At 43.2% G+C, this 14,989-nt stretch overlaps 1 protein-coding gene across 1 annotated transcript in view; it reads left to right on the top strand.

Annotated features, from left to right (window-relative positions):
• Positions 1-14,989, top strand: part of timm50 (translocase of inner mitochondrial membrane 50 homolog) — a 72,740-nt gene that overhangs the window by 21,181 nt on the left and 36,570 nt on the right. Inside the window, exon 4 of the mRNA XM_083985144.1 lies at positions 1,988-2,009. Within this exon, the coding sequence (XP_083841270.1) occupies positions 1,988-2,009 (22 nt within the window). The remainder of the gene's footprint in view (positions 1-1,987; positions 2,010-14,989) is intronic.

Below are 14,989 nucleotides of genomic sequence, written 5' to 3'. Positions count from 1 at the left end.
GACCCGAGTCGAGTCTATGCCTGAACCTGGCCTAAAGGAAAGGACATGGGTCTAATGCAGTCCTGGGCATTTTACGGTCCGGCCTGCAGGCCATCTCAATTCCGGGCCGCGACGTGCACAAAGAAAAAAGAAAAAAGAGAAAAGAAAAGATGCGTTTATTGATGCCGTTAATCAGCTGTTGAAACAGTGACTCCCCGCGGAGCAGTAGCCTACACATCGCAGACAGAAACCTCCTCCAGGTAGAAGATCTCCTGCAGGACAGAGATGAACGGCTGCTCAGTCTCTTTCTCTGTCAGACACCGGAGGTCCGGCGGAGGAGAGAGAGGAGCCGCTCTGGTGCAGGTTTTCTCCACAGCGGAGTTTCTGATCACCTCGACCTGTCAGAGGGAGACCGGGGACCGAGCCGGTGTTTCACAACCCTCCGTCAGCCGAATCACGTCATAACTGCTGACGGTTACTAAGCGCCATCACGACATAACTTCCCAAACACTGAAATTTAACAAACTGTGATTAAAAGAGCATTTTATGAGATCGCTGGCGATCTCATTCTGACGTGATCGGTGCAACCGTATGACTGATTGTAGCCACGTGCGTCTGAAGCCTCCATCCACCAATGGTAACGCTTGTAATCAAATCAGTTATTTTTCAGTTTGAATCATTTGGTGCTGTTAGTTACAGTAAAACAGCAGCGAAGGAGTTGTGTGTTTCTTCATAAATAAAACATATTAGCCTAATATTTTCTTCATTAATTAAGTGATGTAGGTCTGTTAAAGTTTGGGTTGTTTACAGAAATAGAACAGTCTCACTGAATCAGAACTGAAAAGGATTTGAGTTGATAAGGTGTCTGTGAATATTATTCATTGATGCAGTCATTTACTTAATGCTCAGTAAGTTTTGATGATAGTAAAACAATCTGCCTTGAGTCCATATTTATATCATAATAGAAAACCTATGTTTCTTCAGTCATCTGTGCTGGATATAGGTTGAAAATGCAGTTATATCGATTGTGGTCTGTCAAATAGCCTATTGTAAAGCGATATGCCCACCAAATATATGTAGTTTAATATAATTCAGCAATAAATATCTAATGTTTCAATTCGATTTCGAATTATGTGGCCCTTCGCTCACTTTATCGGAGTCAGTGTGGCCCTCTGGAAAAAATAATGGCCCACCCCTGGTCTAATGAGTAGTGAGAGACTGAGTGTAGTTCAGACTGTGGCCACCAGGGGGCGTCCTCCTCCACTGCTGCTGTGAGCTGTGATCCACCCTGCACAGCTCCACCTCCATCTCCTCTCCTTCTCCTCCTTCCATCACATGTCCATCCCCTCTATCTCTCCCACTTTCTCCTCCTCCTCCCTCTTTTTCCCGCCTCTTGTTGTTACTCAGACTAAACTCTTTATTTATTTATAATTTTATAACTAACTTTATTTATAAATGTATAAATCATTTTATATAGTTATAACTTTTTTTCCTTTAACAAAGCATTTCATAAAATAACACATGAGATTCAACTTTTTAATGTAGAAAAGACCTTGATGGTTTCATTTTCTAGATCTTTTATTGAGTTGTTTTGCCTAATCTCTTTATTCTGGCTGAACAAATAGGTGTAAATGCTTTTTTATCAGTGCAACCAGTTCACTCTACTCTTAATCTGCACTTTTCCTCACAAAACAGTTTTTATTGGGTCTTAATTCAGGCTTTATGTTCTTCTGTTCTGTCCTCATTCTACCTATCTTATATTGTTTTGATTGTCTCTGTGTTGTTTTCCCTGATCTGTGGTCAGTCATGTCAGCCTCTGCTTGATATGAGGGTTACCTAGGAAACTGGTTTACTGTTGGGTTGCTCATGATATGACACTTTCACTGTCGGCACCATGCCCCGATTGATTGATGGATGGATGTATTGATTTATTGATTGATGTGTGACTGATGTGTATAAAGATTTTAACCATTTGTCTCCTTTTCTTCTCTGCTTCTCTCTGTGACAGATTCCAGATGAGTTCGACAGAGGTGAGTGTCGCCACACTTTCATCTCTCTGTGTGTGTGTGTGTGTGTGTGTGTTGTTGTTTTCACCCTGCATTGTTGTGTGTCAGGGTTTGTTTGAATGATTGATCACTTCACAGACCCTCAGTGGCACTGCCAACTGCTTTCACTGTTTGCGGATGTGTGTGTGTGTGTACACCAACCATCCATATGCCACTGTCTCAGCCACATCCCCACCCCCCCAAATATCACTGCCCACAACACACACACATTTTTCTTTTTCCATGACAAGAGATGAAAGCGACTTGAACAGTTTTGTGTAAATGTCCATACTGCTGAGTCATTAGAGCAGCCTGGAACAGAGGTACAATAGAAAAACATTAGTTGAAAAGAGGAGGAAGAAAAAAAGTCAGTAACAACAGAAACAGAGATCAAGAAATTCACTTTGTTCCCATTCAGGGGCTAAATCGATCTAAATCGTTGTTGCATTCTTCTTTTGGTTTAGTTTGTGTTCACACGGTAACAGTCCCAAGTGGTCCAAAGATGTAAACAAATGCCACGAGCGAACCAGCTGTTCTCTCATTGGTCAGAAATCGTACCTGGAAGGAGGAGGAGGTTATTCAGGAAAAAACAAAAAAAACATGGAATAGAGGTCTAAACGGGCCTGAAAATTAAAATCCTACCAGGTTTGAACCGTGGTTGAAGACCACAACCGACCCGATCCAAGTTATTTGTGTATATTGTCAGTCAGCCCGAACCCGACCCCAGTCATCCTAGGTATAGGCTGTATATTTTGGGCCCAAACCATCCGGTCGTTGAGAACCATTGCACATCAGCAGTGTGTTGCGTGTTGTGTCGGTTGCTGAGTGGATTGATGTCTTGGTGATCTCGGCTCGCTTGTTTCATCCCACATCCCAGCCCGTTGTTGGTTTTCAACATAAGCCCAAACAAACTCATCTTGACATCACAAATTTATGCCGACCCACATGATCACGTGACTCGCGGTCGTCAATCAAGATGCCCCAGCTCAGATATTTAGGGCCACGGGGCAATCGCACCGACCACTATTGTTATACTGTGGATTTTTTTCCTACTTATTTTTCATCTTCCAGACCAATTTTGATTGGCTGCTTGTCCTACAGCTTTGAGAAGACCCAGACAAATTATATATCAAAACGTGCGTCTTGATCAGTGATCAGTGTGCTATTAATTTTCTCAACAGAATACGAATTTTTCGCGACGTAAGTGAGGTCAAGTACGGTGAGGTCGTGGGTTTGATTCCCCTGTTGACAGAGATGGTATGTCCGGCAGTAGCTCCCCGTGGTCCTATCAAAATTTCCCAGAGGAAATGTTCTAGTTTTATATGCTGCATTTTATTTGAACTCGATTTATATTCGAGAAAGTGAAAGTATAGAATACAGTTATTTCAGATTGTGTGTGTGGTGTTTTTTTTTTTTTTTTTTTGAACAAATGTCTTTATTGATATTTCAAGCTTTACATACTTAAACACATTTACAGAATTGTTCTTGTTAAAAGCTTTAAATTCTTTTGTTCCATATCTTAGTAAAAAAGTAGAAAAAGCCAAAAATAGGAACAGCATGAACAGAGAACCTATCGGCAAGCTGATTCCATATTCTTATGACAGTGTCAGAGGTCTGAAAGTTAAAATAAATGGTTGAATAGATAATAAAAATATAGATTATTATGTAAAAGTCAAATTGAGTAGAATTTCCATGGTGATTGATACTCATGAAATGAAATAATAAAAACAGAAATACACCCTGTGTGTGGTGTTTTTAATCATGCTTTAAAAAAGAATAATACATTTTAAAAATATGTTTATCATTTTTTTTTTTTACAACTACTAGACATTTCAGGCGACCCCATTTGGATTGCAGGCGACCGCAAGTGGGGTCCCGACCCCAAGGTTGAAAAACACTGGTCTAAGTGAAATTAAAGGCAGGTCTGTCCCTGAACCACACACTCAAGTTGACACACTCAGTTTTTGAATATGTGTTGGAAATAGGGACGTCACGGTTATAGATTTTCTTGGTGCGATTATTGTCAGAGAAATAATCACGGTATTATGATTATCACGATTATTATGTATTAATTAATTTCACAACACTATTAATGTGGAAAATCAAATATAGTTCAAATATACATTACTAATTATGAAATATTTTAAATATCTATTAAAATATGACAAATTATTAATCCGCCAGGGGAAGTGTCATCGAAACCAAATGTTTAAGTTCATTTTAATCTTTTTTTTTAAATTACAAATGACACTTTAGCATTTAAATTCATACCAATTCAATGCTATGTTAGGTAAATGGACCAGTATCTGTGCATTTACCTTTACTTTAGCGTCACATCTGCCGACACGCTTCACACATTATCTTTTTTTGGAAAGTGACGGTATTTAGGAATCTTTGCGATCAGTTAATTGTGGCGTTTAACTCATTGAGTGCCGCGCTCCTTTCCAAAGTTTTAGTCAAGTGTACCGGCAATTTAGACCATTTTTGACTTTTTATGTAGAGCCACAGTGTATTCTATATTATTGCCACCAACACATACTGTGGCTCAATTGAAAGGTTTACCTTAATGCTTCAAGTGACCACAAACCGTTTGTTTCTACGTGCCTCTGTTCCTGAGAAAAGTCAAGCTAAACATGGCTGGGTTTCACCAAAATCCCTCCTTTTTTTCTAGAAAAGGAGATAGAGCGTCTTTTATGAAAGGTGCTCTGTTTGTGTCTGTCGCTCTTCTGACACTCGCATTTCTGGATCAAAGGGCTCGTATAAGATAAATATATACAACAGTTGTTGTTCTATTCACAAAACCACCATCGGGGGCGGGGGGGGCGCCACTAAACAACAATAACACAGACGCACCGTGCCGTGTCACAGCTTCTCCCCGCGGAGCGTGAGGGTCAGTCGGCCACCGCGGCTCGGGAAGACCGGTCCCGCCGGTGGTCGCGGTCCTTCTGTGGTTCGGGTCGGTGATGCCGGTCTGCTTTGGCCCAGAGACCATCAGATTTTACCGCGGGAGGACTTTGGGGAGGACACGGTGTTGCTCCAGATGAAGACCGGGCGGGCTGTCGGCTGAGAGCTTCCTGGTTCAGCTCCGAGCAGCTCGAGCAGCTGGAGCAGCAGCGCGGGTGAGAGCAGAGCAGCTGCGCTGCATCTGCATGCAGAACTCGTTTGCAGAAGCCGAGTTATGATAAAAACTTCCAGATCATGAGCTGTCATGTGACTTTGATCGTCATCTATTTCAGTTCTCCTCGTCGTAGAGTCCCCAAATTTACATATAATGTGTATTAAAGGGTCTATTTTCATAATTTTAAAAAAAAGCAAAAAACGTAAAATTACGTTTTCGGCACTCAACGCATGGGAACGAAAAACGAGAAATTACGTGGTTGGCACTCAATGAGTTAATACCGCGATTAATTGTGAAAACAAGTAATTGTGACATCCCTAGTTGGAAACCACATTCATACCAGTAAGTGAAGTTGGAGTATTGAACAGAGTGAGAGTGGCTCAGATGGTGTTAATCTTCTGACACAAGTTAACTCTGATGGATCTATACATTGATCCTCTGTGATTGGACCCCCCCCCCCCCCCCCGCTCTGAACGGATTCTGATGGCCTGCTGCTAATAATCACCTCAACAATAACTCTCTGTCCCCCAGGTCACACATATCCCGCCTCCTGTTTCCATCCCAAAATAGTCCCCAGGGTCCACTTTGTCCTCATCTGACTATAGAGCTGCACTTCTTCATCCCTCCCTCCCTGTCTGTAACTTTATGAGCACCGTGTCTGTCTGTCCATCCTCCTCTCTGTCTCCATCTGTCCGTCCATCATGACTCAGCAGCTCACAGAGCTAAGAGAGAAGGCAGGCAGGCCGGAGGATGGGAATGGGAACGCGTGGTTGGTTGGTTGTGTTGTGTTGTGTAGGCGGGTCCATGGATGGATGGATGGATGGGTGGGATTGATTGATGAACAGAAGGAGGCAGGACTGGTCCTCTGGGACAAGAAGATATTGACAGAAGGATTACTAGAATCAGCAGGCCATCAGAATTCATTTAGCTGGACCACCACACACAGACACCCTGTAAAATTACCACAAAGTTCCTGCAGTGGAATCGGCCCTTCTCACCCAATGTGTGTTGTGTTTAGTTTAGTTTAGTTTAGTTTTCTTAGTGAAGTTGCACAAAGTGAAACGAGTGACTTTGTGTTTGTCAGACTGCTAATAAGCGATGAGTACCGAATTCAGTTCTTTTATTGGTACCGACCAAATTCCCACAGTAATCCCGAGTATGCACACTGAGGTTTAACAACAAGGAACAACTCTTTATGTTTATATTTAATTTTTTTTATTAATTTTTTTATTAACAGAATCATTTTAATTACCATACACACAGAAAAAGTACAGAAAACGTGTACCGTCATTTACCAGTTCCCATGTATCAGTACCGTATCAGTTCATATGTGAAAAGTACAGTCAGTAGCCATCCCCACTGCTAATGTTCATGGTTTTCTACAAGTGGTAAATTCATTGTGTGTGTGTTCAAAACATCTGCCTATAGCAGTGCTTCTCAACCTTGGGGTCGGGACCCCATGTGGGGTCGCCTGAAATGTCTAGTAATTGATTAAAAAAGAAAAAAAAAAAGAAATACTGATAAAAATATTTTTTGAACAAATTATTATTCTTTTTGGAATTATGATTAAAAACACCACGCACAATCTTAAAGGGATAGTTCACCCAAAATTCAAATTTCACTCATTATCTACTCACCCTCATGTCGTCCAAGGGCTGGGAGAAGTCGACATGAGGGTGAGTAGATAATAGGGCTGTCACTTTTTATTCGACATTCGAATATTCGTTCGAATGTGGGGGGAAAAGTTCGTATTCGAGCAGTAATGACCTGCTCGATATGCAGGCTGCAGCAAAGATACTCTATTTACCGTCTTTGGCTGCAGTGCCCGGTGCCTGCATAGCGCCGCGGAACGTCCACCGGACGCGGAAGCGCCGCGAACAGCCGAGAAACGGAGCCAGTTTACTTTCTGTGCCCATATTAACCGCTGGTGTGGTGTCGCGGCGTGCACCTCCGCGGCCGGCTCGCGCCGTGCAGCGTCCGGTCTATTTTGTGTGAGAGCCGCGAGCAATCGCGTCAAGCTGGGCAGGAAGTCAAACATGAAACAACGAGAGTATCCGGTCAATTTTCAAAATAAAACACCGCGACTGTGTGTGCTGCGGCGGCGGCGGCGGGGGGGGGGGGGGATGGGGGGTTAATATTCGAATATATCCGAACGAATTACGGGTCATTCAATAATCGTTCAAACCTAATTTTTCTAAAAACTGACAGCCCTAGTAGATAATGAGTGAAATTTGAATTTTGGGTGAACTATCCCTTTAAACAACTGTATTCTGTACTTTTACTTTCTTGAATAGAAATCGTGTTCAAATAAAATGCAGCGTATAAAAATGAGCCGGTGCATCTTGACTGACGGGGTCGCCAGAAATTTGTGATGTCAAAATGGGGTCACGAGCCAAAAAAAGTTGGGAACCACTGGCCTATATACCCAGGGGGCAAAATCCCAGTTTTTGGAAAAACGGACACGGAGCGTTGTAAAAGGTTTGACACCAGAAATGATATCTAGGTAGTAGGTACTTCAAGGATTAAAACCTGGGTGGACAACCCGGTCAACTAGCTGCTGGAAAGCTACAGGGGCCAAAACCCCTTTCTGGGGTCATTTTGCTGGCGAAATGATGTAAATGCAAATATTTAGGTACTACAATGGCATATAAATAGTCATACAACTATAAAATTTGGCAGAGAGTATCTTGACACATAGGGGGAGGCATGAAAAAAAGATTCTGGGGTTTGTTGCAACTCGATTTTAAGATATTACCCTCAACATCCCAAAAAAGACCAAAAAAAGTACTGTTCGCCTGACAAATTCTCATGAAAATTATTATTTTTCAGCACTTTATGGAGAATATCTATGCTTAACATGTATAGAAAATGTCCTTAATTCATAAGCTTCCATTTGAGTCCAAGATAGCCTTTCTACTAGCTACTGGAAAACTACAGGCTGTCTCCAAACAATGCAACACCTATTGTGAAAAACTAACTGACATGATCAGAAACCATTCTATTTCTGGTCTCCCCAAAGTGAACAGATAGATAGAGAAGACCGTTGGCCACAGCAAGTGGGGCTTTTGAGATAGAAAGGCTATCTTGGACTCAAATGGAAGCTTATGAATTAAGGAAATTTTCTATATACATGTTAGGTCTGTGTGATAATATTAGAACAGTCAATGTGTTGTAATTTGCAGCTGAGCTGAGAGCAGAGGTGATTGATGGTGTTGAGTTATGAGCCAATGACTTATACATGGTTTAGATCAGAGCCTAATGAGGGACAATCATGACCTCAGGGACCAGGGCCAGCTCACCCCCCCCCCCCCCCCCCCCCGATGAGCTTAGGGACCGGGGTAAAAGTTCACGACCCCTCAGGGAGCAGGCTCCTTCATCCTCTCCTCTGTTTCTGTCTGACCCTCCTCATCCTCATCCTCATCCTCACCCCCCCCCCCCCCCCCCCACCCAAACAGCAGAAGGTGAGTGGAGGGATAGGGATGGATGGATGGTGCCTGGACAGGGGGATGAATGGAGGTATAAATGGGTCCGGTGGGACGTGTTTGGCTACAGACTCTGTTTGTGTGCCAAGTGGCGGCATGCGTGCGTGTCATGCAGCAGAAGAGCGTCAGGTACCATGGCAACCAGGATACGCGACACCTCATGCAAGCACACACACAATACACAACCTCCCCCTCCGATGTCATGACACCATAGTAGCACTCACAAGTAGGAGATAGCACAAGTCATCACAGTAAGAGTTTTATTTTATTTATTTTTTTTACAATTTTGTTTGTTAGTTTGATTTGATTTGAAATACAGAAACAGAACATACCATTAAAAATAAATTAAAGGGGTAGTTCAACATTTTGGCAAATTGGCCAAAATGTTTGTTATTGAGGCAAATAGAGACTGCTTGCCGAAAAACTGCCCAAAATTTGTCCACCAGAGCGTTTTGGAGTTGTTGGATTGTGTATTTGATGAGTTTGATGAGGGAAACCAAGAAATCCCACGAGCCTCCGCAACATAGCTCAGTCTGAGCAGCTTGCGGCTCTGCTCTGCCGTTCTAAAAACAGCTTGCACCGACAATTAAAGGTAACAGGGCCAATTTGCCAAAATGTTGAACTATCCCTTTAACATCTCTTTTCCAGGCTTCAGCAGTTTCTTCACTTAATTCAGCATTGTTTTAACAATTTATTCAGCTCATTCGGCTTCCAGCTTTCAGCATTCACCCGTCTTTCCTTCAGGAAATGAATTCTCTAGTTGTTACGTGTCCTTCACTGAAGCAAGAATGAATTATGGTATGTTGTTTTGATCTTCACTGTTGGAAGTCATCATCTCCATCAGTACTGTAGCTGATCAGGTCACTTATTGCTGCATCATTTGTTCCAGCCAACACGTTGAGCGTCCTACTCCGTCACAGTGATCAATATATGCTTTTGTGCCGATTCGATTCTCTAACGATTTTTGATTAAACAAGTATTGCGATTCGATTTTACTAAGTATTGCGATTTTATATTTCAATTATTGTGATTTTCTTTCCTTAAGAGCAAGAGCAGGTTGAACCAAACACTTGACAATACATCATAAGTCATAAAAAACAATACACACATCAGTTTGTCTGTTGTGTTCGTTTGTTCACATAGATATCTGTGAACAAACTAACACAACAGGCCGGTATGACTTTGTCGAGTGTAATGGCACAGAATACATGATTGTACAATAAAGATTGGTCGTCCACCCCCCCAAAATCGAAAAAAAATCGCCAGAAAAAAATCGATTTTTTATTTGGCCCAGCCCTAGTGATCAACAGTGTGTCATTTAAAATACCTGAGGAGGTGGTGGTTGTTTCCAAACTCCTCCCAGCAGCCTGCTCACCTCTGCTGCTCCCACACACACACACACACACACACACACACACACACACACACACACACAGAGAGATTAAAGAGGCCGGGTCACGCTGCCGTTTGTCACCCGGAGAGAAAACAAATGATTGACGGAGGAGGGAGGTGGTGGTGGTGGTGTTGTTGTGCAGCAGATGCGGGGCCTGACCGTGGCTTTTGTTTGGGACGGAGGCCCCCTCCATCCATCCATCCATCTCTCCACTTCTCCCTCTATTATAGCCCTCTCTTCATCCCTCCTTCCTCTGATTTCATCACCACTCTCCTTCATGTTTGGCTTTGCTCTCTACCTTTCCTTCCATCCCTCATTTTTCTTTTATTCCCCCTCAGCTCTCCTTTCGTTTGCCTCTCTTCCCTCTGTCCTTGCTTTTTTGCCTCTTTCTAATTTTTTCATCCTTTTTTCCCACTTCCTTGTCTTCTTTCGTCCATCCCCCTTTCCCACAGCATCCACTGTTACACTTGTTTTCCTTTATCCTGGGCCTCTTTAATCCCCCTCCCTTTCCTTCTCCCCCCCTCCCACTTCCTAACTGACTATTTCTGTTTATCTCTCCACTTTCTTTCTTCTCTTTGCTTTTCATCTTTTCTCATTCTTTCTCTCCCTCTCCTCCTAGTCGGTTTTCGTCATATTGTTTCCTTTTCCTCCCCCTGTTTATTTCCACTGATTCCCTCAGTTACAGCCTATTACTGCTTCAGAGAGAAGATTTCATAATAACAAGAAACAAGCCAGGAATCACAAATTGTTAATTTTCCTAATATCTAGAATTATTTCAAGACTCATGTATGAGTGGATTTGAAAAGTCGAACATCAAAGTTTTTCTCCTCAGACCTGATTAAAACAATCCAAACACAATATCACAGTTTCATGTTATCAGTCACAGCTGCAGATGCTGTAATCCTGCAGACATGTGTAAGCGTGTTGCTGACTGATTGTTCACATTCAATATCATTGCACACTTAGTTAACATTAATGCTGGACCCATCGGCATAAATGTTCATATTTGCAGATGACAATAGAAGTCAATAGAGTTAGTAGGCGTGTCCCCAACTATGGATTTTCATAGTCGAATCTGATTGGTCAGATTCTTCCTTTAGTGAACTAATCGTCAAATCATGTTGTTTCTTTTCCCTCATGGATTCATGATCTCATTTGCGTCTTCTTCGTCTCCGGAGAAGAAGAGCTGAAACACCCAAATAATCTAATTCAGTTGACATGAGATAACAATAACAGGACATTCTCCATCCATCCTTTTCCTGATCTCACTCATCAGGCTCATGACTGACGGTGTCTGCCTCCTCAGCATAGGTGGGCGTATGCGTCATTTCAGCAGGTTAATACAGACCACTTTCCTGTTGCCTTTTCTGTCAACAAGTAAAAAATGGAAATAAATAACTTGGAGTTCTCATCTTCAGTTTCCGACCGGACACGCCGGTCCAGGCCGAAAAATGGGCCCCAGCCTGTACCACTGACTTGGGTCGGGTCGGTTCACGGGCTTCCCTTTTTTTTCTCATTAAAGGGACAACGAGGAGTTTTGGAAAAGCAAATTGTTTTCACACTACATTTATGAGCCTCCGCACCGTGAAATTCTTCGACCGGCGCAAGACAGACTCATGTTTTCATTCATCAAGAATTAAAGTCAGAGGTTGGAAGACGATCACATACCGTCGTAGTTCCCACCATAAACGGAGATTCAGCGGCATTATGAGCATCCGCAAAACCGAAAGTAAAGAAACGCTGGTCGGCTCGACCAGCATTTCCACCACCACTAATAATAACAAAATAACCATAGAGACAAAACCATATATTTATCTAAAATGGACCATTAACAAGTGGTAACGTAGATTCATCCACATTAACGTGAGACTTTTTTATAACCAAATAGAAACTCCTCGTTGTCCCTTTAAACACATCTTCTTGCTGGTTGAAATGCACTCAATCGCAGCTTTTAAAATTTTTTATTTTCAGTACTTGTATAGACGGTTCAGCGGTCGAGTGTAACAGCACCATGGACAGCGCTGTAGTGGGCGTGTGTGACAATCGATAGGCAGAGGCAAACGCGTAGCCGGAACTACACCCCAGACACGGCTGCTCGGCAGAGTGATTTTAAAAGCACAAGTCGTTCCGAGTATTTGCTTCATTTGCCGTAATGTTACATAAATGTTATTATCTCATAGCGTGGTGAATGTGCAGGACACAACTTGTCCACCAGAGCGTTCTGGAGTCGTTGGATTGTGTATTTGATGAGTTTGATGAGGGAAACGTGGAAAGGTCGTGCCCCTTACATTGCATTTGCTGAGCAGCTCACGTCTCTGCCCCGCCGATCTCAAAACAGCTTGCACCGACAATTAAAGGTAATGAACCTACTCCTAAAACTATAGGGATTATGGCAATAGGCGAATTTGCCAAAATGTTGAAATATCGCTTTAAAAAAAACATGATATATTTTCCTGTTTTAGACCATGGGGCCACCATAGTCGTTAATTAATGGGACAAACTGCACTGTACAAACCCATTCACCACAGGATTATCTCTTACTGTGGTCGGTGTACGCCATGTAGAGGAATGGTGGTAGGTAGGGATGGGCGTTTCAAATCATTTTCTAACCGAGTATCCTAACCTTGTCGTAACCGAATACTGTAATAAAAAATTAAATGACGTCATATCTGATGGACAGAGCGCAGCCGGGGCATAAATGCTCTCTGTCTGTCAGACAGTCACATCACTGACACACAGCGTCGTCAGACTAAATATCAGGTGGATAATAAGAGTAGAGATGGAGTTTAAGATGCACATGTGGGGCAGATGTGCATCTTTATGCCGCGGCTGCCTCGGAGGAGAAAACTTTTTTTTTCTTTTTTTTTAAAATCATTAGCTGTGCTTATTTATTAGTCCACGCTACATTTCGGTGCCTACGCTCCTCTCTGCCTCGCATCGTCTCAGGAAATAACTGGGAAGGTTTCAGAATGTTTGTAAACTGAAAGCAGATTTTCTACCAGACTTGATGACACCTGTCGTCTCCGAGGAAACCACCACAGATTCTTGTAAAAGGTTTGAAAGTCCGAGGCTCGATCCAAAAACGCTTGTACACAGCAGAAAATCACGTTGCTGCTTGATCCGAAACTGTTTAACACGACAAAAAGCCGAACCACGGCATGATGATGTAGTTTGATCCGACACTAGACTGTTGCTCTAACGTGCCGTTTTTTTAATCCTAGGTTAACCGGGTAATAAATTCATAATAACCGGATAGCAGATTGCCTACTCGGGTACCCAGGTACTCGGGTAACCGTGCAGATCCCTAGTGGTAGGACACATAACCCGTGTGGACATGGACAGAGACCTGAACCTGCTGCTGCTCCTCCTGTGCAGATGTAGCATCAGTGTTTTCGTTAGCAGCTGTTTCCATCTAACCAGCTCTATAAAGCCCCTGCAGCAGCCTGCTGAGGGTCTAATAGTAGCTCAGTGAACTGATCCAGGATGAATTCGGTGGTGATTTGCCTCGGCATCGCACCGGCAGACCGGCACCAGGAGGAGAAGTTGTTTGGCCCGCGTCGTCGGCCCACCCAGGCTGATTCACAGCGACGAGCAGCCCCCCGATCTGACAGCTCCACGGAGCGAGGCCTCTCACACAAAGAGCCAACGTTGACTATGAAATGAAGACCGTTGGAGATGAAAGGAGAGGGACAAGAGCAGAGGAGAAAGAGAAGGAGGAGACAAACGGGCTGCTACACGTGACAAACAGGAATTTGACTTATTTTACATCCCATCCAAACAAGCACATGGTCTCTTCAGACCTCCGTAGTGGTCTGGACTGTGCTGTGAACATCTGAACCAAGCAGTTGAGACACTTCCACCAGGATACAGCTCGACTTTATGAAAAAAGAAAATAGATTCATCTTTTTCATGTCTTTTGTCATCGCTTATTTTATTTAAAGCAGAAGTAAGCGATCCGGTGGTTTTGTCTAACTTCCTGTCAGCCGATGGAGTTAGCAGTCCCCGCCCTCGTCCCTACGTCACCACATTCACGCGCATCCCTTGGCTGCACACACAGAGAGGACCGCCCCTTTATGCCGTTCTCTCTCCTCATTGGATAAAGGTTGTAGGATACAAGGAAAGTTTTCTCCTCGGCTCAGAGCAGAGCAGAGTGACTGACAGACCCGTGTTTCAGACCAAACACTCTATAGAAGTGATTGAACTATGTAAGACTTATATTAACACAAACATTCCTCTTACTTCTGCTTTAATTGTTTAGTCTTTGGAACCGTTTTTCTTTTATTTTTATATTTAGATGATATTTATGGTGCTTTATTATGGCTCCCCACCTGGTATCCACATACACATACTGTCCACATCCAGTATAAACACACCCACATGTGTAAAAGCACGCTCGTCACAGCTGGGGGCCGTGGCAGATGGCTTCTGCTTCCTGCTTCAGCACGCTGCTATGAACTCTGGGGGATGGAGTCCCCCGGGACCAGGGCGCTCTAGCTTCGGCGGCGGTGTGTGTGTGTTTAAGAGACGAAGATGCAGGGATAGAGTCGGGCACGCGCGCCTGTGTAGCTTTGCTATTGTGCTCCTGTTTGCGGTATAATGAGCCCACGGCCCCATGGGGGGAAAAAAAGTCTTTATTATGATTAGTCATCAGCGTGTTGACAGCTGGAGGCGTCATTAGCAGGACTCATCTCGCCGGCTTATCGGCGGCGTCATCAGCAGGTCGTTCCTCAGACTCATTGATTGAACCTGCCACTCCTCTGATCAGCACACTGATAACAACCAATCAGTACGGCTGCCTTCCACCAATGACTGTCTTTGGCAACCAGTAGTCGTCGTTTAGGGCCATTACTCGACTGATCGTCTCAGATAATGAAAATGGTATAAATTTATATACTTATTTTTTATTTAAAGGTTTATTTGAAATGGGACCTCACATATTCATGAACATACAAAAAAACAACAATTAATTGTA

This window comes from Trachurus trachurus, assembly GCF_905171665.1.
Source record: "Trachurus trachurus genome assembly, chromosome: 13".
Lineage (NCBI taxonomy): Eukaryota > Metazoa > Chordata > Actinopteri > Carangiformes > Carangidae > Trachurus > Trachurus trachurus.
This window is presented reverse-complemented; position numbering and strand designations above follow the sequence as displayed.